This window comes from Embiotoca jacksoni, unplaced genomic scaffold (assembly GCF_022577435.1).
Source record: "Embiotoca jacksoni isolate LCO1_2020_lvr unplaced genomic scaffold, fEmbJac1.0.p SCAF_30, whole genome shotgun sequence".
Taxonomy (NCBI): domain Eukaryota; kingdom Metazoa; phylum Chordata; class Actinopteri; family Embiotocidae; genus Embiotoca; species Embiotoca jacksoni.
The window spans coordinates 3,725,001-3,750,571 of record NW_027185382.1 but is presented as its reverse complement, the minus strand read 5'-3'; the positions used below and the strand labels follow the sequence as shown (position 1 = coordinate 3,750,571).

Here is a 25,571-nt window from a genome sequence, read left to right as displayed (position 1 = left end):
AGGTCTGCGTACAAAGTGTGAACACTGATCAAACAGAACGGCTGCCACGTTCATTAGAGCTGAAATGCACATGAGCTTGAATGTGTAAAGACAGCAGGCGAACACAGAGGGCACGCAGAGAGATCGTGAAGCACTGATAGCATAAAAAACATCCCAAAAAAAAGAAGAAAACTGACTGAAATACATACAAATATCACAGGAAAATGTCTTAAGGTGTTTATAATACGAGAACTTCCTCCATATCAATTCTTCTGCAATGGAGCCGATCACTCATCCATCACACGAGAGTGTTTCTGTTGTCACTTTGACAGCTGCTCGCTTCAATCATCGATCGCCTGTGAGCAGTGCGAGCTTGATGTGGAGCGACGTGTTGTGTTTGAGGGGAGTTTCTCTGCGCTGCTGTTTCAGTGGAGCTGTAAGTAGGTCAATACAGAGCAGATCAGTGTGCTAATACCTGCATCCTTTTGTCTTCACTGTGGCCCAAAGTAGCAGAACGGCTGCTGTCTTTCCCTGGAAAGCAGTTTATACATGTGGATGTAAATGTGTTTCTGTAATTAAAAATATATGTACATAAATATACTCTACACACGAATGCATTATGTGTGTTCGCATTGGTTGCAGCCCTGATAAGAGCTGCTGGAGTTCTTCTTCTCTAATAAGAAACAACTCAAAATGCCGGAGTGGCGATATTTCTGTCTGTGCCTTGAATTAGGTTTTTGGTCTGTGACATTTTTATTTTTAGCGATTCTGCATGATCAGTAAAAAAAAAAAAGCATAATTTTGTCGTGTGACTCACTTTTACAAAGTTCATAAATTCATAAAACTAATCTGGCATGATGACAATGCAGATTTAAATAAGGCTCACTAAAAAAAGCAGCTTTGAAATTATTTTTCAAGTCTAATCATTATATCATGAGCCGTCTTTTTCTCCATGTTACTGTCATAGTTGTAACTGAAACAATCAGTAAATGAATCATTTGGTTAAATGACAAAAATATGGACTCATCAGATTACACATTTTTCAATCAAAAATCTCATTTCTGAATTGTGAAGATTTATTTATTTTCTATGATGGTAAATCTCTGTTTTGTGGGTGTAGGACTGTTGGCACTGGAAGACCATGGAGGACATCTTATTATTACTTTCTGACAGTTTGCAACCAACTAATAAACTAAAGAAAGAAATGACACAAACGTCTGTCTCAAAACCAAGGATCCATCTAACTGTGTCATTTTCCTGCAGTAAATTGAAATATTTTTACAAAGATAACACAATCTGGCTTCGACTGATCTTCCTGTTTGACTTTGTGTAAAACAAAAGGATTCTTCACACTTCCTCTGAAGTCACACTGCTCTTTAACGATGTCGATTTTTGTCGCGAGCTGCTTTTTTCCTCAGATTTTTTTTCGGGAGAGCGTCTGAAAAGTGGCCAAGCCGGCTCCGGCTTGTCACAAAATGTTTATCTGAGGCCACCAGCGCCTCGGCAAAATTAGGGACGAGCCTCTTTGAGGTTTCGGTAGTGAGTCAGCGGAGCTCTGAATTACCCAGAGGCAGTATGCTCGGCACGCACGGCTACACGAGTGGAAGCAGACAAGCGTCTGAGCTTTTGGGCCGAGCGTCGAGTGGCTCTCTCTGCTGCTGTGGAGGTTTCCCTCTGACCCGAGCAGCTCACAGTCCACTCCCATTTGAAAAAATAGCCAAGTATCTGTCGCTGTAAGAGGAAGAAACAGCCTACTAATTTCAAACACACTGCAGCTCTTCAGCAGTGTGTGTACGTTTCCAGTGCATGTATGTCTATGTGAGGGATGCGTTTGTATATAACGATCACATGGCTAAGAAACGTGGCTTGAGGAAAAACTAATTAAAAACATTTTTTTTTTTCTTTTACATCACTTTTGGCAAATAACAGAGAAACCGGGCAAAAAAATAACACAGCAAGAGAAGTTAAATCCTTTGGTCTTTTTATGCCAAGTTACTGTTGTTGTGGGAATTATGTGAATTGTAAAGCAGGTGCAGTAGTTGCTTATGGCATGACTGTTAATCACATTCACACAGTCATTAAAAGGGAGGAGAGCCTGTGAGGGTGTGTGTGTGTGTGTGTGTGTGTGTGTGTGTGTGTGTGTGTGTGTGTGTGTGTGTGTGTGTGTGTGTGTGTGAGACTCTGTGCTTGTATTTCTCCTCGTACAGACACTAGTTTTTGCTTCGGGCTGTCTGCAGGCTTCAACGTCAATTGGAGCTGTCAATCAAAGTGGCTCCCAAAGTGGGGGTCGGGGTAAAGGTCAGTGTTGGGGAGCTCCTATTTGTATCAAAGCCGTTGAATATAATAAAAAATGCTTTCAACAACATTCAAATTCTTTTTCAAAGGCTGTCAAAGTAAAAACAGTCATTTCGAGTACACGTCCCAGAAAAGCTCAAACATGCAGTAACAGTGAATATGCAGGGACCAGGTGTTTTGCTGTGAATGGTTTAGCAGAAACTGCAGGCTGTGCTGGTCGTAGCAGGACATGCACGTCTTTCCCTACCTTATGTTGTGGGTTCTGGAAGTATATGGGAGAAAAACAAAGCAACAAATAGCCTCTATTTACCTTTTTAAACATCTTGGTGTGACTGTCAAGGCCCAGTCACATCATTAAATGACAAAGCAAAATTAAACTGCTAATCTTTCTCAAGGTTTGTTGACTCAGGAGATACCAAGTAGGAACCAACAGTGACGTCTCCCATTGGTTGGTTGAAGGCCGTCAGCTGGGGGGGGGGGGGGGGGGGGGGGCAGTGGGTCTGACTCCATCTGACTGGGAACCCGATAATACTACGACGAGTGTGTCTGTGTTGGTACGTTTGCTTCACCTGTTCCAGCAGGTCTTCGACCTTCCTCTGCCAGCCCTCTCTCGCCGCCATCATCTCCAGCTCTTTCTGCTGGGACAGCTGAGTCTGCGCCGCCTGTTTGTCTGCTTCATACTCCTCGGTCAACTCCTCCTTCAACAAACGCACTTCTTCCCTGCAGAAGGACATAGCGCAGATTGATGATTAGATATGACAGTGTTTGTGTTTGTGTGTGTCTGTGCTTCGATTTATCCTGCTGCAGGATGTCTGTAAATATTGTATGATTTCTTCCACTTGGGTTCATTCTCTGTTCGCTCTCATTAATATCCATCAGTGCTTTGGCAAAAAGTCGATTTGTTGTGATCAGATCGAGTGTTATCTCGACAGAGATGAATGAGAAATTCAGAAAAAAAAAGAAAAAAAAGTGAGAGTGTCGGACACGAGGACAGAGGAGAGATTTCTTACCGTAGGGCATCTCTCCATTTCTGGTCCAAGTCGTCTGCCATCTTGTCCATCTTCTGTTTCTCCTCCGTTCTGATGGACATCACTCTGGCTTCGTGCTGCTGCTTCTGGGTTTCGATCTCCTCCTACAAACACACGAGGAAGCACAGATTTTAGCCGCAATCCTCCGCTGGAGTGTCCTCAAGATAAGAAATAATGATCGACTTTAGATTGCGTGAGTGAGTGTGTTGTGTAATCCGCACTTGAGTGTGTCATTGTCTCAGGTTGTTATTTCAGATTTTTCTACAGCAGACCGAGAGGAAAGATTGATGCTACAGACACAATCACAATTTGCTCGCTGAGATTAGATGACGTAGCTTTCATCAGAAGAGACACCAGTCTGAAATGAGATAATCAAATCTCTATCTTTGGATAAAAGTGTTAAATACTATTTTATACTTTAAGACACAATTTTAAGTGGGAAAAAGGACTCGGATGCTCATTTCTGTAAGACTGTTATCTGCTACAGTCCCGGTGTTGGTCATGTTACAAAGAGTTTGTCACGAGGTGATGGTAAGTCGTTAAGTGCTGACTCCTTAACAACATGAGTAGCCACTCAAAGTGAAAAACTCTTTTCAAATTAGGAGCTCTGACCGGATGCCGCATTTCAAAAGCGGTAGTTGTATGACTCATCCTGTAATGGCCACCTCCACATCCATTTATAATGCCGTGGCTACAAGGCATTTACACTGCGCTGGTTTGAAGGTGGAAACAAACTTCAGCAGGTCAGCCGTTTGCAGCTCCTGAAGAGGCTTCAGGGTTTATGTGCTGATGAGCTCATTAAAAGACCTAAAAGCTCTCCTGATTAGCTGCGAGCTAAAGTGAGTTAAAGAGTCGTGAAATTCAGACTCCCTCCGCTGTTTTACACTTGACTTTTCATAGAGGTGAAAGTCAATTATAATGTAGAGAGGACACAATCAGCTCTGTTGTCGTCCGTCGGTGTTTTACAGCAGTTTCAGGGTTGTTGTTAAGGTCATCTGGGGGTGTGGGTATTTATAGTGATGGAGATGCTTCAGTAAAGCACGCTGGGCTGCATCTCTCAGATAAAGTGACTAATGGTGTCATCAGCATTGGAGGCAAACAAGAACAGAGATGAGTCATGTTTCATGTAATTTCATCCTCATAATCTCAATTTGTTTCATCGGTCTCTGACATGTATGATGATAAATTTGAGTCACCGAAATAATAAATTATATTTACTGAAGCCAGAAAAACTGCAGGCGACTCGTGACACATTATAAAAAAACAGCGTTCTCTCATTTTGGCCTCAGTTTGGTTCAACTGAATCAAAACAAGTAGAGAGAAAAACAGATGTATTGTGCTCTATTTTATGAGCTCATTATTCGTCTTTAAAATAAAATAATTTCTGTCAATTTGTCTGTTGAGCAAAAAAGTACCAGCAGGAAAAATGTCTGTTTAGCTGTTATAGATGAATAGACTCGGCACCGACACATGACTACATACTGACCAAACTCTCATTGAACTTTTAAAGCTTCTTCTTCTTCTTCTTCCTGTCCTTTATATAAAAGAAATAAGCCACTCAAAGGTTCATTCCCCGCTAAACAACAGCTGGTCTAAATTTACTGTAAAGCCGCCCTCTGCTGGTTTTCTGCTTGTGTCTATGCTGCAATGAGCTCAGTGTGAATACAAGACACAATCCTATGTTAGGCTTGGGCGCTTTTTTTTCTTCTTCTCCCAAATCCCTTTCTTTATATAGAAGCCAGGCGCTGGTGGGAAAGCAAAGAGCATCACTCTGCAATTTCATCTAATTATCACTCTCCATTTATTCTCTGCACTGTGCCTCTTTTATCGACCCTCTCTCCGTCTTTATTCGTTCATTTTTGTTCGCTGATTTTAAACACGAGTCTCCAGCTGTGACATTTTTACTCGTTTATTTTATAACTTAATTTCTTTCGTGTTTATTTTAACCTGTCTTGTTCCAGAATTTTGATATTTTGAATCTCGATAGAAAAAGTTTTCCTAAAAATCCTCCTTTAAATTCGTTAAATACAAACATCACTCTAATTATTAACAGTATTGCTAATCAGAATTTAAATATAAAAGATCCAGGCTTTTCCCCGTTTTCTGCCATGGTCTCCATCACACTCTCTTCCTGTCTCTCTCATACCAGCAGGGCTCTTTTCCAACACAGGACCACTCCACTTATAATAGCCCCATCAACATCAGCTCACAGCTGGCCTTCAGCTCTGCGCTTGTCTCTCCGTTAACTCTCATTTCCTGCTCTACTGCTTTCAAAATATTCTCCCCCTCTCCCATCCATTCATCCTCCCATCTTCCTCTCTATCATCAGGGAAACTTCTATTTTCTTGCAGCAAACTTTTTTTTTTTTTTTTTTCAATCTGACTTTTCAGGTCTGAAGACACAACAGCTGATTGGTTTGCTCAGATAACTCAACTGAGTCTCATCCGATGAATGTCTAAAACGTTGAAAATCAAGCGAGTGTGAGTCGGCAACCGTGTGTGGAAGAAGGTGCATCAGAGACAAAAATGAAAACATCCGCCTACAGGATGTGACCCAATTTTACTGTATGAAGCTGTCGAGGAAGAACAGCTCAGTCAGAGCCGGCTGTCTTCGGTACATTTCAACTCTGTTTAGCCACCGTTACAGGTTCAAGTAGTATTATATAACTATAAGTTATAGTTGGCAGTTCAATCGTCAGCTCCTCGTGTCCACAGGTGTCCCTGGGCAAGACACTGAACGCAACGTTTGCCGGGAACCAGTTGAACTCCGCATCTTCGTGGTTTAATCCTCACCTGCAGGTCGTGCAGCAAGTTGCTCGTCTCTCTGACTCTGGCTCGAGTTGCGTCCAGCTCCACTTTGAGTTTCTCCTGCGTTTCCTTCAGACAGCTGATCTGCGTCTGAGCTGAACCCATGTTCTGCTGCCCCTCTCGCACCAGCTCCTGGAAGTGGGACACCTGAGGAGGCAATCAGTCGGTTGTAAGTGAACATTTCGGAGTGTGCTCATGTGCGAGGGCTCTAATTGGAGTCGACTACAAGGTTTCGTACTTCCTGATTGGCCATGTTGAGCTTGGCTGAGAGCTCCTCTTTCAAGTTGTCCAGTTGCTGCTGGAGACGGTCCCTCTGCTCCTCCAATGAGAGACGCTTAATCTCAAACTCCTGACTCATTTTCTGGAGAGGAGACAGAAGAGAAAGAAGACATTAAAAGATGGGTGAGAGGACGAGGAAGGAAAGCGAGAAAAGAAACGTAGGAAGTTGATTAATTTCGGGACCAGGAAACAAGAGATTCATTCTTTATTCTTCACTGTCAAAATACAATTATGATGCTTGAAAACACAAAATATAAAGAGTTTACGATGAATGCCCGGTGCCTTTTTTCCTCTGAAATACATTAAAAGTATAATCTCTGAAAAACGGAGGCAAGTGAAGAAGCCAGTGTGCTGGAAATCCCATTTGCGCCGTAATATGGAGTCATGGCAGCTGTTGAGTGTGACGCAGGGCTACTGAATGAAGGAGGGACACGCGAGTTGTCATTTAAACTTAAAAGGCCATCTCGTCAAACCAACCAGTTTCTATAATCCCTCAAACCACAGAATCAAATCCTTTCTGGGCCACTCAGATTTTCTCTTTTGAAAAATCCCCTTTTTCTTCTTTTCGGAGTCTATTTATTCCTCATTCTGTGTATATGCTTTATGACACACAATACTCAGCTGTTTGGATGGCACAAGTCATTTTGCTGAATAAATAGCACCACAGTATCCTTGGAGTTCACCCTTTGCATATATTAATTTCACTCCGAGTGCTTCATATTTATACGTATATGTTTAACATCTGCTGGTGCAACTGTAGGTCAGTGTAGGCACAATATTTCTCACCCTGACCTGAACACTTCTGTTTCTCGTGCTACATTAGTGTAGGAGGTAGAAATGTGTCAGTTAGATGTCACGAGAGGCTTCTTCACTGCTCATACTGTGACAGCTGCCTCTTTAATGCATCAGGCTGTATTTATTTATTGAAGGAAACCATGCAAATGTCGGCATCAATGTACCTTGATTTTGTTGTTTTTATTAAATGAGGTTATTCAGCTGCACAATTGTATTTCCAGAAATGCTTCCAAGATAAGTATGAGGTCAATGTGTGATGGGATGAAACATGAAGTAGCATCCATGAGAATCTTTCCAACCTCCACCTTCCTTTCTAATTAACTATAAAGCAACTTATTTTATCTTATCCACGCGGGAGCCAACCAGTAATCCATATCCTCTCTGGTTAACCCACTCACAGGAGAAGCACAGAATCCAGAAAATCATCAGCACAATAAACAATAATAATAAATAATAAACAATAATGGAAATAACAGCAAGTTGCATCCTCTTCTTCTGCTGCTACATTCAAGAAGACAATATTGTTGCTGACCTGCACATGTATCAGTGCCAAAAACTAATCATTTCATCGACTGTATATCACACGTGTGAACTTTGATGCTCTCAGTGTGTTTCAGTCACATCCACCTGGGAAACCCACCAGATGAATGAATGAATGAATGAATCTCACTCCACAGCAGTGCAGTCAGCTGCAGGGAAATTAGAAATACCACTGAAAAGACTTTATTCTACCGCTGTCTCATCTGGCCTCAAGTAGACTGTGGTGAATTATGAATTAATAAGGCACAAGCAATTTGTAGAATTAGTCGTTCAATTGCCTCGGATGAGAAACTCGTTAATATCTTGCTGACAGACATAAAAGTTAAAAGTAAGAAGATAAAGAGATTGAAAATGGAAGAAATATCAAGTTGTGTCTTCTTCCTTTGTCTTCCTCTTTGTCTCTGTCTTCCTGCTTCCTCTTTTTTATTTTCACTCCAAATAAAAAATGACATTAATCTAAACATGATGAGGCACGGTGCAGCTTTGGCTTACATAATATTTCCTTTTGCATTACCTCCACCCCTTTAAGGGAATCTATGAACACACGCCCACATGCTCACATACCGCTCGCACTTGGCTTGGAGGCAGGATTTAATGTCAATGAAAATCAACCAATTAGCAGTCAGTATGAGCTCATAAGGGGCAAAAAGAAAAAGTATTAAAAAAAAGGGGGGGCATGTTATGAAAGAGGAGAAATATGGGAAGAGACGGAGAGAGAGATCAACGAGTTCAAACTTATTTAAAACTCAAAAAGTGTGGAATCATATCGGAGGCAGAAAATATGTTTTCATTTCACACGACAAGCTGTAATTTTAAAGGAATGGCTTTTTGAGAGAAAGTGTTTTGTGCAGCGGTCGTGTATCACGCCGCCTTCATACCTCACAGCTAATTCACTTCGACCGGGTGTGAGCGAGCCGAGTGTGTGTACAGCGTCGCAGAATGCAGGTGGAGCAGCGCGAGCGTGCATAATGCGGGTGTGTAATGTACTGTGAGCGAAGCACACAGGAGGACGAGGAGGACGAGGAGGACGAGGAGGACGATAAGCCCTCCTGCTCGTCTGCCGTTCAGGAGCAGAACAACACTACTAATGAAGTTCTCTTTGATGCTGAAGAAAATCAAACTCCTGAGACTGACAGCAGCAAGACAAACAGCACTGAGCTCATCTTCTCCAGGGTCACTACGGGTTCAATAAAATAGAAGTGATGAATAAACATTGAGGAGTCCGATGCAAACGTTCATATATTTACTGGTGTCAATGGCATTTTTATTACATAAATATAATTTTTCAATAGTTGATCAACAGTAAATTAAGCATCAACTATTTTAATGATCGAATAATCGCTTTGTGTTATTTTCTTATGGAAAACACTCGAATTCTCTGATTTCCAGTTTAAGAATGTGAATATTTTCCAGTTCCTTTGGTCCTCCAAACTCAATATCTCAATAATCTGAGTGCTGCTTGGGCTTGTGGCACGAGGATCAAAAAACATATTTCACTTGTGGTGGACTGATTGATTGATTGATTGACAGACAGCATCCTGACCAGGTGAAACTGATCTTGAATCTGCCACTCTGGTTTCAAAGACCTGTTTTTGTTTATTTTGTTGTACAAAGGGATCAGAATAAATACGAGAGAGTTAATTACTCCTCTCTGCTTTAAAGCATTTGTTGTTGGTAATGTAATGCTCTCACAGTAAATGGATCAGGTTAATTTAACCTGTGTAATTTGATCAGTCCTTGTTGCTCCGTTGGCAGAAAGGACATTTGCATTCGCTTCACGGAGCCGCTTTGAACTCAGACACAGAGAAGGAAGGAAGGAAGGGAGGGAGGGAGGGAGGGAGGAGTGAAAAAAGAAAAACCGGAGAAGAAACCGAGTGAAAGACGCAGAGGGAAACACAGGGAGAGTGATGCTGTTTTCACGTTAATGTTGACCTAATTAAACGTGTGCAGTCAGAGGAAGGGACTGCTCATTTCTTGGAGATACATATTTCTTTGACGACTAAGGCCATTTGCTCTGAGGAGAAAATGTGATTGCAAATTTGTCTGTGCAGAAAAGAGAGCATTAAAAAACCCCAACAGCAACTCTTATCTGCTTTTATCCCCCCCAAAAAATGGTGATTCTACATGTTCTGTTACTCCATCAATAATGATAATCAAATAAAAAGGTACACAAACAATAAATAGTTCGTAAAAACAACCTCGAGAACTGTTGTCTTCGGTCCATGTTAAATTGTGCAAACACAAGAGGACAACTCTTGCTGAGCTTGTGAGTTTTTGCAGTGGCGTTGTCACTGAGTGTGCTGCACACACACATCACTGTGTAGATGTGAATTCAGCCATATGGTAGCACAGAAACACAGTTTCATTATTTTACAATGACTTGGTGCTTTTATTCAACCCAATCTGCACATTCACAAACATTTTTCACCAGTATTTTTGCCAGATTGTTTAAACTTATTAGTCGTGATGACTCCACAGTTGGATGATAAAGTCCTCCGCCTTCATTATTTCTTGAATTATCATCATGTTTAACATCTATAGATGGACATAATATTCAGTACAAACTCAGTAAGCACATAATATGTTGAATCATATGTGTGTTTCAGCACGTGAAGTCAGATCTCTCAGGAATGAACTCAAATGTCTTCAGATATATTGAGTCATATTCATGTTTCATCTGCAGTCACTGATTGTGTGTTTTTGATGTTTTAATGTGTGCACGTACCTTCGAGTTGTTGAAAGTAGGCAGAACCTCAATGTTTATGTCATCTATGTATTTAGGGAAGAGGGAGGGTAATAGAAGATATTTTTCTTCTCCCTTTCAATCATGAAATGATTCCTTTGTTCCAGATTATTGCCTCTATTCTGTGTGAAATTCGCTGTTAAATGTCAAATATAAATACTGAATGAAAAATAAATTGCTACTTGGTATTTATTGTGTTTCCTATTTGCCTGAAAACATCAAAACCTTGGCAATATCTCGTACTGACAGATGGTGATACGACGTCGAATGGCTTTTGTTTGAGTGTGCCCATGAATACCAGAGTGGCATTTACATGACAATTACATTTTTAGTTGGACAAAAATATTCATGTCTGAACATCTTTTACTGGCTCTTTTTGGAGCTTTTGACACAATTTGATTGTCTTGGTCAATGACTGGAGTTTCCTGGAGTTACCAAAAGTTAAATTCTTAGGTCATGTGATGACAACTGAATCAGCTCCTTTCACTGATGAAGCTCGAAGAGTCAAACTATCAACTCAATATGTTTATAAAAACACTGGACTCACCGTCATGAGGAGCCTCTTCTCCTCCTCTTTCTCCTGCTGCGCCTCCTCACTCATGGCCTGGTGTTTCTCCTCCAGCTCCTCCAAAGCTCTGACCTGCGCCTCCCTGAAGCGATGCATCTCCTCCTCGTAGTGCGCCCTCAACCTGGAGAGCTCCTTCTCGTAGCCCTGGTGCTCCTCACGCAGAGACTGAGGAGAAGAAACATCATCTTTATGTGACCTCTGACCTGTGTGTCCCCTCACAGCAAACTGGGATTACAGAAGAAGAAAAAAAAAATGACCTGTTCGAGTTTGATCACTTGCTGTTTGTGCTGTTCGTTGCAGGCCTGGCTCTGGTTGAGCAGAGCCTCCCGCTCCTCCTCCAGACGGCTGATCTTCTCCTTGAGGCGGCTCTGCTCCTGGTCCAAGTTCCTGATGGACGCCTCGTGGGCCATCTGGGTGGCCTGCAAGGAACCGATCTGACCTGGAAACAGTCAAAGAAGCTCTACAATCACTCCATTTAAACACACTGAATTCAGCTCTTGACTACAGGGTTGAAACTTGATGGAGCCGTGTGCAGCACTTGGCATCATTACTACTTTGCTGTTGAGGCAAGGGGTTTCATTCACATATTATAGCTGCTGGGGCTGTTGAACAGAAACTGAGCTGTCTGTTAATCTCCCTAAAAGTATCAGCTGCTTGTAAAACTGGCAGGCAAATGGTGGTTGACAAACAGGGGAAAATAGCGCAGTGCATCTTTGACTGAAATTAAGTAGGCAGAAAGAGAGCAGATGTTCCAAACACAGAGAGAGGAGTCAAAAGAGAGTTTACATGACACATTTTCCAGCTTTTGAATGGATTAGGAAATGTTTATTCCAGAGCTTTCAAACAAAGAGAATAAGATGTTTGTCCAAACACTTTACATGAGGCATATTTAAGAGGGGCTTTTATTCTGACTATTTATGGCATGAAATAAATACAGTTTAGATTTAGGATGTGAGGGGCGACGTGTCTACAGACCTTCATCTTCAAGCTGTCCAACAATATGACACAACTTGACCCAATACAACACAGAGAAATTCTGCTATTTGTCAATGTGGAGGCAGTTTTACCATATTTTCAAAATAAAAGCAGCAATTTGCAATATTACACTCAAATATGTATCTGAACTTTCTAAGTGGCAATCAATAATGAAGCAGTGCTCGTACACTTCTTTTGTTAAAGAAGTTGTTTCGAAAGCGAAATGAAAGAAGACAAAACTGTGAGAATAAGAGCCAGGTTGACAAATAGGAGGGCTTTCCCTTTAACAGATGTGCAAAACATCTGCCCACAGCACTGTGCAGTATGAATGACAACAGGTAGAATCATGTCTTACTGGCTTTGTGGAGGATTTCAGTAGCCTGCTGTTGAACTCGTTCCCTGCTGCCTTCTAATTCATACTCAGTGTCCTTCAGCTGCATCACCCAGATCTCTCCGTCCTGGATGGCCTCCTCCAGCTGCTTGTGCAGGTTCTGCAGTATACACACAAACACACAAACACACACACCTGTTAGGGCTGTCAAAATCGTGAAACTCCTGTTGATTATTAATTATCCTATAAATAATTGTGGTTAGGTAGGTAGGTAGGTAGGTAGGTATTTACTTTATTAATCCCCGAGGGGAAATTTTTTTTGCTACAGCAGCATACAGAAGCAATAAGATAATAATAGAAATAATAGAATAAAATAAAATAATAGAATAGAATAGAATAGAATAGAATAGAATAGAATAGAATAGAATAATAGAAAAGCAATAAAATAGCAGTATATAGCATAATGATTCATTTGTGTAATTTTCTGTTCTTTTTATTATAGTTTAAACCTAATCATACTTTAATGATACACATACATCTAATGAAGAAGAGCCATTTACTGGGTAAATCTCTGATGTTAATGTCAACAGATGCTAATTGAAATGCAGTCAGTCAAATATCAGAAGCCAAACGGTGGAAAACGACGTGGACGTTAGAGATGAAACATAACATTTCTGTTAGTTTGACCAAGCTATTGTTATGCAGGTGACTCAAACTGATTCCAACGATGACGCAAAAATACTGCTGTCAGCTCCAAAAATTGAGATCAGGAGATTATGAAGCAATTGTCATGTGTAACACACGTGTCCACGACACGTCTTAAAACCAGACTTTGTCTCGTGTCTCTCTGCAGAGCGGCCTGCAGGACTATCAGCGCACTATATTACATTTCCCACCACTCTCAGATTCTTGAAAACAGTCTTCACCCTGAGGGTTTTACTTTTGTCTTTGTTTTCAGCAACTGTTTCTCAATTTAGCCCACTTTCAACCCAAATTTAACCAAAGGAAGACTCGTACTGTTTGTACCTCTTTGGGAATACTGTGAGGACGAGAATAAGTGAGCCGCAAAAGCCAGTTTCACTTCTAAATGTAGCACTTATCTTGATGTCTTTATGTATGTAAAGTGTTCCTATTCATTTAATTCAAACATAAAAAAAACTGTGTTTATCCACCCACTGATCACTGCATCCATCAACACACACACCTTGATAGTTCCCTCGGCGTTGGCCAGCGATGTCTGCAGCCTGTTGGTCCTGTCTCGGTTCTCCCGGGCCTCCTCGTGAGCTTTCTGCAGCTCACTCCTGAGCTTGGAGAGCGAACGCTGCAGCGCCGCCTCCTGAGCCTGGAACTCCTTGCGAAGCTCAACCTTAACAAGAGCAGAGAATGACATCTGTCACTCCAACACGTCACACAGGAACGCAGAAGACCATCAACGACGGCACAGGTTGACCATCAAGTGCGAAATAATCTTTCTGCACTAATCGATATGTTTATCATAACAGAGGATCAATTAAGATATCGTCCATAGTGACAAACACAAAACGGGGAGCTTTATTTCTTTTTTCAGTGCACTGTTTTTGTTTTCTGCTTTAATAAACCTTATTTCCAGCAGCAAAAAGGGAATAAATCCATTGGACCAACAGGCCAACAGCAGACAAACAAAGTTGGCAACTGGCAAGCAAACACAGACTCAGTTATTTCCCTCAGGACTCTGTAAAAAACAAATGTGTAAGAATATTGGACTCAAGCAGGATTCCAAAGTAATGAGTTTCTACTGAATGCAAAAACAGCCATTTGTTTGCCTACAAAAACACATTCACCATAATAATGTACTAAGACTATAACATGTACAAGTACTGTGTTTTTAGCTTCTTTCGCTGCCTCCAATGTGACCAAACAAACCAACAAATGCTGCTTTTAAGGCTTAACTGTATGTTGGAAATTGTAATGGTAGTTGTACCTATTTTGTTAATGTTAATCTGTTTTGTGTGTCTTTACTGAGTCGGGATGATTATCTTCATTTTCTTCATCTGTTTGCACAGTAAAAAAAAAAAAAAAAAAAAAAGGATTTCCGTCAGGTTTGTGCAGTGTAAGACTGGTACAGAGAGACAATATGTCTTCTGGAGTATCAGGAATAAAGAAGCTACAGGCCTGCTGAATAATTTCATGTTCTGCGGTGACTTTTCAAGGCTGGAAAACAATAATATGCCCCAACAAATGAACAATGATAATATTTAACAAACTGGGGATGGGTGTTAGTTTCTTCTAGTCTTACCTCGGTTCTCTTCCAGGCCAGCAGGTTCTCTGTGGTGAGCTGGTGTGTTCTCCTCATGGCCTCCAGCTCTCTCTCGTAATACTCCTGAGCTTTGCCCAGCTTGGCCTCGTACTCCTCCACCAGACGCACCTTGTCCTTCGTTATCTCCTCCACCCTCTCCATCAACGCCTCCACCTGCAAGGAGAGGTGGATGGATAGAAACACAGTCTTTGTTTTGTTCCTCAGAAAGTCAGGGACTCAGAGCTGTTTGGGAATTAAACTGCCAACCTTTTATGCCCATTTATTTACTATATTATGTTTTTTTTTTTTTTTTTAATTAGTCTTTGGTAAATTTATTATATTGGACAGGTAACTGTTGAGAGGAAAGAAAAAATGGGAGGAAAATAAGGGAATGACATGCAACAAAGGTCTATAACCAGATTATTACCACACAAGCCTCCAAAGCAGCAATTACCCCATCAAGTAACTTGCTGTATTAACTTTCCAAAACTGCCCTAAACGACATGCTTCAGTCCAATCCAAGATTTTCCTGCTCCAAAACACATCTATCTTCCCCTCTTAGCCCACCTCTTGTCTATGAAGCTCGGCCAGCCTCTCCTGGTCTTCTGTGGAGGTGGCGCTTTGGTTCTGCTGGTTGTTGAGGAGTTCCTCCACCTCCTGGCGGTGGGTTGTCCTCAGCTCCTCCAGCGCTCGCCGTTTTTCCGCCTCAAAATGGGCCTGAGCCTGGCTGAACGACCGCAGCTTCTCCTCAAAATCCCGACGCATCTCCTCCACCTATTAAAACCACGAAACACATTCTATTCTGTTTGGATCGTTCATAAGTTGCTGCCAACACAATCTCTGACGGTGCCGAGCTAAATGCTCACGGTATCACTGCAAAATCCTTCTGTGGTATTGAGAAATATTTCATTTCTTTTTACCTCGTCCTGTCAGTACTCAGCATGCAGCTTCTCAACGCCTCTACGAGTGCAAACAAAGTTTCCTGCTCCTTTAAAAGATCTGAGACAGTTGGAAAAAATATATAAAAATGTAACATGTGATGTGATGCCATGTGACGAAGACGAAGCACGAGACCGACGGTGACACACACCGACCCGACAGAGATAAAGGGATGATGAGCTCAACTCATTTAGCCACCTGCTCATCACATCTAAAATACGATCCAGATGTTCCTTTATGCCCGCGGTCATCTCACAAACATACGTGAGACATGGCATATGATTGTGTGATATGATACATGACATGATATGATTTATTTCATAGGTTGTTTTTTTTACATTCTATATTTATTGAAATGTTATATATTTTATGCAATCACTGCTGGTTGGATTCACATGAAGCTGTAACAACTAAGAGACGATGCTGCTTTATAGTGAAGTAAACAAATCCTGCAACACTTTACCTCCACTTGACAAAACAGCACTTCATTTTTGAGTTAATGTGTCAGTGTAATTTTGGAAGCGAGAGTCATACAAAAAAAGAATCCAGGAATAAAGACAGGTATTAAAACTTGCTGGCAGAGAGCCTTTCTACATTTTTTGGGCCGCTGCTGCAGTTTTACTGACTTGTGACACTTCAATGCTGAGTCTTATTTTTATTAACATGTGGCAGTTATGATTATGACATGCTCCGACTGCACGTGATTTATAAACAACCCGTCACTGCTGTATCGCTGGCAGGTACTAGTCTTCCCGGTATGCCACGTTACGCATAGCTTGTTGCTGCTGCTCTGTGAGCATATAAATAAAAAGTACTCGGACTATATATATATGTATATATATATATATATATATCTATCCCCTCTGAAGAAGAACCATTTCTTTCTGGCACATGTGACTGTTAACTGTTAGTGCACTGCTGCTGTGTGCAACAGTTACATCATACTGGATGAGCCAGACCGATATATAGGCCGATATTGGCCCGCTATATCGGCCTATATGAAAACTATTTTTACAGACCACAATGCAAAAAATACCTGGTGTAAAAAAAAAAAGAAATCGTTATATTTGTGTACGTTTGTTTTTATAGTAATTTAGGTTTCTTGTTTTACTGCACTCTTTGTCTCTAGTGTCAAAAATGTTTGATGACCACGTTTGAGGGATCATTGCATCACTGTGTGCCCTGCATGCACAGTACAACACAACCTGCATTCTTCAAGTATGTAACTTAACTCTAACTCGTGTATTATTTAGTGGACGATATATTTTCTGATGTTTTGAGTGAAGCCGTACCTCTCTGCTCATAGAAACCACTCTCTGCGTGTGCTGGGCCTCAGTGCAGAGCTGCGAGTCCTCCATTCTCTGTCTGTACATCTCGAACTCGGCTAAAGCCTGGTGGCAACAAAACATCACAACAGCTGCATTACATTCAAACTAACACAGGACTTTATGCAAATATGCAGCTGTAATTTGATGGTACTACGACTATATTACATGTTAATATATCAGATGCCATGCAACTCAGTCCACACCTAAATAATTCAGGGTTTTTTTTTTTAAAGGTTGCTTCAGACCTGTGACACAAATATGAAATAAGAAGATAACAGCATGAGAAACAAAATGCCCACGTAAGCCTCACTAAACACGACCACACTGGATGAAGCCCCTGCGGTGCCCAGCAGCAGTGAATGACCTGTCTCTTCATGTGCTCGTGGAGTTCGACAGATTCCTCCAGACTGGCCAGCCGCCGCCTCAGGTCCGCCTCGTCCGCCATTTTACTCTTGTACTGCATGATCTTGTCTCTGGTTTCCGTCACGATGTGTTGGACCTGAGCGAGAGGAAACAAGTCGGCCAACATCTTAAATGCTGCAGAAATAATCCAACGCCAGAATTCAACTTGAGGCTTTGACACGGTCGGCTACATCATCACACAGTTTATCGTGACATAAAACAACTGCACACAATATGACTTAAATGTATTTGTTCTGTTACAGAATGTAAAGAATTTCCACTTGCAGACGAGGTGATCATAAGAACTAAAGGGGAAATGTGGGAATAAATAAAGGTAGATGCCAGCCAGCAGGGTCGCCTCCAAGAAATGTTGGCTGCGAAGAAAAGTCCCACTTCTAAAATGTTAATATGGATTGAATTAACAAATTAGACCATAGTACGCGAAGGCTTTTCGATGAAAGAAATATGAATGAATAATTAGATTTAAACCAGTTTCTTAAAGGCTTAAGTCTTGTCCTTAAATAAATTCCGCCTGCCGTCGGAGATAATAGATTTAGATTGAGGGCCGGACTTATTCTATCTGTGAGAGCAGTGCCGATACGTAGTGTTGGTGGATGGGAGGATCTGATCCCCTTAAAAGAAGCGCCCTCCCTGTTGTGACATAATGACAGCTGAGTGAGTGAAGTGGACAATCTGGAGCAGCTTCTCCTGAGAAGGAACGGTGCCGCATGAGAGGTCGGATATGCTGCTGCTGCGGGCTCTGGTGCAGTTATTTTTTGCTGGTGGTTGATTTGTTTAGGCTAAGAAGACATAATATGACATGATTAATTACACTCTGAGAATTTGCTTGACTCAAATTGGATACCGCAGAAGGGTCACGTACATAATAGTGACAAATTATAGAAAATGGCTGATTAAATGAGAGCAGAAACTTAATGAATGCAGATACAGTAAAGTAGGACACATGGAGCATAAAAATGATCTGAACGATATACTGTCCCCCTCACAGTATCCAGAATTGGCTCCTATGGGACACATTGGAGTCATGTTAGACCTGTGATTCCCAAACTGTGGCACGTGTACCCCTGGTGATACACAACACTCTTGAACTGAAAGGTCTAACAACTGCAACTGTCATTTAGTTTAATTTTATTACACACAACAGTAACTAAATAACTAATATTAGCTTGATGAAATTGCATCTGCAGCAGAGGATCTCTAAAATAATGAGTCAATATATGAATGAAAAGGATATAAACATACTCATTCCCATGACGACTTCACTTAACATCACACTACTATATCAGTCATACAGTATTCAGCTCCATATAATCATTTACAATAAAAAATAAGTCGTACCTCGTCCACGTGGGCTTCTTTCAGAGACTCCAGTTCTTCTTCGTGTTCGTCGTTCTTGGTGTTGAGAGCATAAATTACCTAAAGCCAGGAAGAGCAATTAGCAGACAGAATGAAGATGGGAAAAAAAAGCTCTTATTAACTGTTTCAACATGAGATCAATAGTTCCAACAGTGAAGATTAAAGCTCAGCTTTGCATTGAGACTGCAACAAAATCGATGACAATAAGATCAGGGAAGGAGAGAAATATGTTTAGCGCTCTGATTAAAGACAGCAACATCCATAGTCAGAGCTGTGTACGCTCTAAAATACATCCAGCCCTATTTTCTGAATGCTTTTGTGTCCGTATGAAATATAGTTGTGGAAAAAAATCAATACAGCATAGTATCACAATATTTTGCAATGAAATACTGCATCGATACTTCGTGCAAAGGAAATCGTTTTGAGTGTGAACCTCAGATACGGTCACAGGAAAACCCTCCACTGGCTGGGACTCTCCCCACACAGGCCTATAAGTGAATAACATCTTGTCAGTCATGCTCACGCTCTCTACCAGAAATATAAGTAGGTTTTATAAGAGCTGGAGGTAAATCATATGCAGGAGTTTAAAAAAAAAAAAAAAAAAATGAAGCTTCAGCAAATTGAGGCCCCCAGCGAGCAGCTAATATTCAGTCATGGTCAGCTGAATTACAGCTCTGCTGGCTACCAGTTCCACATTTCAGTCCACTAACAGGTGAGGTGAGCAGGTTATATTCATACATAGAGCATGTAATGGACTTGGTGCATGATAATTATCCTTCATAAGGCTCAACAACAGGCACTTAATAACATCTTTCTGACATTCAAACACCGCTTGGATCAACACCTGAGAGATAATCACCGCAGAGTCTCTCATTAGAGCTTCACTGGACTTGGCAGGAAAAGTCAAACCACTGCTGTAATGTCTACACTGTGGACATCAACTGCAATTATTTAGTGTGAAAATTACACTTAACAGTAAAACTGGCGATGGAGCAGGTGACCCCACAGCACACTAATATCAAACTGTCCTTAAAAACATCATAGTCTTCTTCACCAAATACATTTCAGTTACCCAACCAGCCTCTCTCTCTGCACCCTATACAGCTTAATTCGATAGTTTTCTGTATATATGCTTGTTTAATTTGCCTGAAAGATATCAGCAGCTGTCCAGCCCGACCTCACCAGAAAATGACAACACCGGTTGATTATCTAAGGGGCTTAAAAGGCGATTATAATTATGAGGGGAGGAAATCGGGTGACGTAGTGCGAGTCTGCCGAGAGAGGAGGTCGAGGGTGGTTAACTAGATCAAACCCAGGTGACCGTTACCATGACCACTGCCTTGTAATTTGAACATAGAGTCCTGAAAGTGCCGCAGTGTGACAGATTTTTTTTTTTTACTTGCTTTGTTTGCATCGTGACAATCACCACCTGGATGTTTTCACTGGTGTTAACTCCGCGGGATGTGTGTTTCACCGGCAGTGAAGGCAGGTTTTAGCCTTCTGTTCTCCCCGAGTGTGAGCCTCGATTCCCAGCAGTAAGTCAGCTATAGAGATGTTCCTTCAATTATACATGATTATTTTAATGACGCTGGTGTGCCTGCTGCTTTCATCTCTCTCTCTCTCTCCCCTCTGCGCCTTTGCTTTCATCCTTTTATCTCACCCCCTTTTTTGTACTCTATCTCCTCTGCTCTCTCTTTGTCTCTCCATCTCCCAGGACTGACGATACCTCACACTTCTATTTGTGCCTCCAGTCTAACAGTGAAGCTCGCTTTCCATAAATAATCTTCCACGATACGATTGTGTCTTAAAATGGTTAAGTAGCAGAAGAAATTCTGCAATGATGAAGCACTGATGAAACCTTATTCAGTCATTACCCAGAGTTACAGGCCTCGGACTGTTAATGAATGATAAATGAACTGACAAGAAAACGAATCAACAAACTTTTGCATCAACAATGAATCATTTAGCAAAGCTGTCAAACATTCACGGCTTACAGCTTCTCAAATGAAATGATTTGCAACTTTTCTCTGTTTTATGTCACTGTGAGCTGAATGTATTTGGGTTTGGAGCGAATGGTCCGACAACATTAGCAGCACGATGACATCACCGAGGCCTCTGGAAAACTATGATAAGCATTTTTAACTATTTTTTCATTTGATTTATTGGATAATGAAAATAACTCTTGGTTGCAGCCCTATCTAGTGTGATAACATTATTTTATTCTTCCAATCAGAATGATAAAAACCTACAGTTCCCACAGACATGAGTGGGCACGGACTTGAGTGGGCGACAGTCCAAGTAAACACTAGACTCCTATTATAATTAAAATTGGGATTTTTCCCATTAGTAATTCTATCTATAATCCTGGACAACAGGGAGAGCTATTGTCCTGAGGTTTAGGTACTTATTTAGAAGCTTATCGAGTCTAACAACAATGACGCTCTGGAAAAAGCCCTGAAACTTGTAATTATTTGGATTTTCTCCGCAATCGTGTCACTTCGGCTGCACTGAAGCTCCATCTCTTTTAGCAGACTTTATTGGCATCTGCCAATCAGACAGAAACGGGACAAGCAGGCATCCATACGCACCTATATGTGTAACTACATACTGTATCTGGGTGTATCTCTGATGGCGCCATCATATGGCTGTTGTCCGTGCTATTTTCATTCTATTTTTATCAACCGACTGAGTGCGTTCCCAGAAAGGAAACACATGAAAGTGAAGCACAGAGCGCGCACATGTCCACCGTCAAATGTGACAAGTTGTACAGCGAGAGAAAAACAAAGGTAACGACAGCAAGTAGCTTCCTCTTTTATTCTCTGCAGGAGGTTTCACAAAGTTTTGTGGCCTCAGGCTCCAATCTAAACAAGCCTAAAGGCGACACAACAGCCTGCAGCGACGGCAGACAGCAACTCAGGGCTGGAAAAACAGACGTCATTAATCCCCCTTTGTGTCCTCATTCCCTGAGCTTTCTCTGTTGGCTGTTCGGAGGGCGAGAGCAAGAACATCCTGTGTTGGCATCATTTTCTACACGAGATGCGTTTTCATGTGTTTTAAAAAATTGCCCACTGTTAGCTTGAGTTTTAATATTCAAAGAGAAAAATCAGGCTAAAACTCCAATTTTATGCCTCGAGTATAAAACTATCGATCTTTTTTTAACTGCATCATTTTATTCCTGTCAAGTGGAAGAAAATTTACACCATCATGACGCGCAAGATATCCCAGAGGAGCCTCATTAAAATGCATTTTTCAGAGTCAGTTCAGTTGATTCTACATGTGTAATCAATCAAACTGCTCTGCATCCATCATTACAGAGGCAGACAAACGATTGGCCAAGAGCAGATTTGTTTTTCAAAAGGCCAATGATCAGGTGGATTTACAGTCTGAGATGAGGAATACAGAGCTGCTCTGTGCAGGATGAATGAGGAGCGATGGTAAAGATGACAATAGGGCATCCAAGAGGGATGTTTCTCAGGCGAAGTCGATCACTATTGATCGCATCGCAGAGAAAAGGTCACTAATGTGTGGAGAGGAACAACTGCAGCTTCTGGCTCGAACAAAAACTCTGCTGTTCTCCTCTCATCATTTTCAGAGGATTACCATCATATTCACTAATTAAAGGATTATTGAAAGCCTGGTCCTCAAAGGTGCTGTAGTCTTAATGGGATCCCTCGACATTTGAGCTTCTAGTCCAATGTTTTCCTTCACCAGACATGCCATGAAGTGGCAACAGTCTCTGTTACCAATTAGCCAGGAGGCACACAGTGTTTATTTCGTCCTGATTTAAAGGCACTTTGCATCTTGTTCCTTCTCTCGTTGCTGCGATGCTCAAAGGACGCACACTTTCCTGTCTGAGCAGCACTTCACTAAATCACAACCTCTAAAACACAGAACAAGGGCTCACTGACTCTCTCACGTAGAGAAATAGTATTTTCTGTCAAGAGATTACAACCTAAAAGCAAGCATCTCTTGATCTGGTTGGCTGCAGAAAAACTGGATCGTTGTGCATTTGAACACAAGAGATAAAGACACAAGCCTGACTGATACCTCCACGGCCAGTTCAAAGACCACATTTAGCCAAGATCGGGTCTGAATCCTGATGAACTGAAGTATCCCAGCATGCATTTACATCATCTACTGGAGAATACGGGCCAAACGCAGGTGAAAAATTACAGATGTCTTATATCACATTACAATCTGCACAAGACTGTCTGGTGAGAGAAGTCTCATCTCGGGAAGCCCTCCGGTGATTCTTACATTTTAACATGAGACGTCATTTCTTTTGTAAGATAAACTCTGAATTGCTCTGATTAAAAAAAATCTAATATTTGTTGTAAATTGGTTTGCCTGAAGGTGAAGTTTCACATCATGGACAGCTAACATTATTAAATATCACTGCTTCTGTGTACATTGGGCTCCTTATAAGTAAAGATCTTGCCTCACTTTAATAAACATCAATACATGAAATGAAACAGCCCTAAGACACAAAAACCCACAAAACAAATGAGAGGATCCTTAAAATTAATACTGTGAAGCCGCGACAAATAAAAAAAAAGACAAATAAATGTACGATCTTTAAAGTGGTCTTTTGTCCTCAGGGGTCAAAGTGTGGGAGTCAATAATTCGCTGCAGCAAGAACTTGATTCTACAGCATGAATTCTCCTCTGAAAAGCAGAGATCAATCCAGCTGTGAAGCCATAAGAGTCACTATAATAACAACTGCATTGTTGCGCCGGAGCCAGAGACGGAGATGTGCATTTATATTACAAACCGCATATCAAAGTGACCTGGAAGATCAGAGAGCACGTAAGACAGCAAGCTTCAGAGCTCAGCACTGCCTTGTTCCTCATCTGGTCTTCTCCCCAACAACAAACAAACATTCGTTCCACCTTGAAAGTGGCAAAACAGCGGCGAGGCTGATTACAGCTATTCAAAGCCCCCCGTGGGCGGGTGCAGCAAAGGTGTGTGAAAAGCAGAAATGAGCAATTGTTCGAATCTGTCCTTGGAGACGACGGGAGCTGCGAGGTCGAGTATCTTTTCTAAAAGAAGTTTTCCGCTCTGTAATTTTCAGACCAAATCGAGGATGTCTTGTTTAAGTCTCTGCCTCCGCAGCCCACAGCACAGACAGAAGAGGAGAGAGCAGATCATCTGCTGCACCGCTGTGAAGATAACTGCGTCTGATCCCGGACCGAACGATAGTTCTCATCACGCTTCTTTGTTTCTTGTCAGCTGGTGAGAAATTTAAAAAAAAAATCCATTTTCCAATGGACTGTGGTCCAAACAGGGGCTGGGAAATATATCGATATCATGTTCATATTGTGATACGAGACTGGATATCATCTTAGAATATAGATATCATGACCTAAATTTGACTCTGATGACAAACATGCAGCCTAAAATTCTTCACAATAAAGCAACACACAAAAATGAATCTGAACTGTGTTCTCTTATGAGACAAAAAGAATCAGCACATTAAATTGCTGTATTTCATCAGGTTTATTTCAGTAACTTTGTGCAAAGAAACATTTTAATTTGAGGGGATTTCATCTGTTATGCTGGATGTGTTTTTGTGTGCTTCTTTAGAAAATACTCCAAAACAAAAGCTTCTGTTTATGCAGTAATAATATAATAAATATAATAACATAAAGAGGAACGCAGCGACACCTGATTTTCTCATTTGAAATGAATATGTAACACATGCACCACGTTGAGCAGGATGAGTAAACAGATAGCTGTAGCCTGCAGATACCCTCGCACAAAACAGAGGGACATAAATCTGCTATAACACTTTCAATTTTTAAAAACACCAGACATCTGGATCCGCAGCACAAAGAAGTGCTCTTTGCTTTGTGGGAGAACAGCAGCAGAGACGCAGTGAAATACACTCGAATTCCTGAAATAACCAGAGAAATCCATCTTTGAATTATTTTTCAAGACTAAACCTTTCTGTGGCTTCTTCAGACAGGAAGCTACATTTGCAGCTACGCAGACAACAAACTATTCTTATCTAATTATTTACATATAATAGATCTAATTTCAAAGATATTCAGTTTTGCATTGATATAACAGGCCAACAGTGAATCCTCACTTTGGAGAAGCTGCTAACAGCTCATGATTTGTTTTCATTGTATTTGCTTAGAAATGGCACAAAGTTTATGGATCAGACTCCTGATCAGTTCATTGATTAACCGACAAACTGTTTCAGCTGAGAAAATGCACCACGGGTTAATTACATACACGTATCTGATTATGCTGCAAGGCTACCCAATTAATGTCGCAATGTCAGTAAAATAGCATAATAAGAACATAATGATTCAGGGGACTCGGATACCAGGTGTATTGTTTTCCTGTGCTTTCTGCGGTTGCCATGGCGAGCTGCTGCGTCGTGGAGCTGAAAAAGTTAATACCGCCGCTCATTAACAAGAGTGACAGCCGTCCTCTCTTAGCGTGGCCGACGTCGGGAGTCGTGACTGAGCTGCATGCAGACGACAGGTTTGTGCCGAGCAGATTCACAGAGCCGATGATGTCTTTAAAAGATCCAATCAGGGACTTTGACTTGTGAAGTAAAAGGCCTGTCGGTCAAAGTGTGAAGGATCGCAGGTCCCAATCCTCAAGGGCTATTTATTCAAGATGAACTTAACAATAGAATTCATAGAATTAAAGATAACAATAGAATTTGCAGCGGTTGTTCTTGATCACCATCCAAAGTGTGACTGTCTGATTTCAGTCAGAAAAGGTTCCTGCATGTGTTTCACAATAAAAGCCTTGTTAAAAAAAAAAACTTGAACAAGTCTCAGGTTTGCATCAAGATCAATCACTACACCTTACATTTCATTATGATCTATTTGACCGTTCCCTTTGTCTTTCTTGGCTCTCTTCGTGACATACTTTGGAGAAAATTGGATCTTAA

At 41.2% G+C, this 25,571-nt stretch overlaps 1 protein-coding gene across 4 annotated transcripts in view; it reads right to left on the bottom strand.

The window, feature by feature from the left end:
• The window catches only part of LOC138207171 (protein FAM184A-like), a 38,798-nt gene that overhangs the window by 11,616 nt on the left and 1,611 nt on the right, over positions 1–25,571 (bottom strand). For 3 of the 4 annotated variants that reach the window (XM_069164221.1, XM_069164222.1, XM_069164223.1), the window contains exons 2-15: positions 18,644–18,721; positions 17,247–17,381; positions 16,847–16,945; positions 15,183–15,389; positions 14,616–14,789; positions 13,545–13,706; positions 12,365–12,500; positions 11,292–11,473; positions 11,014–11,199; positions 6,348–6,470; positions 6,095–6,256; positions 3,285–3,406; positions 2,844–2,994; positions 2,522–2,536 (exon numbers count right to left, since the gene is read on the bottom strand). In XM_069164221.1, the coding sequence (XP_069020322.1) occupies positions 2,522–2,536; positions 2,844–2,994; positions 3,285–3,406; positions 6,095–6,256; positions 6,348–6,470; positions 11,014–11,199; positions 11,292–11,473; positions 12,365–12,500; positions 13,545–13,706; positions 14,616–14,789; positions 15,183–15,389; positions 16,847–16,945; positions 17,247–17,381; positions 18,644–18,721 (1,932 nt within the window). The remainder of the gene's footprint in view (positions 1–2,521; positions 2,537–2,843; positions 2,995–3,284; positions 3,407–6,094; positions 6,257–6,347; positions 6,471–11,013; positions 11,200–11,291; positions 11,474–12,364; positions 12,501–13,544; positions 13,707–14,615; positions 14,790–15,182; positions 15,390–16,846; positions 16,946–17,246; positions 17,382–18,643; positions 18,722–25,571) is intronic. The other variant, XM_069164220.1, reaches the window with a different exon arrangement.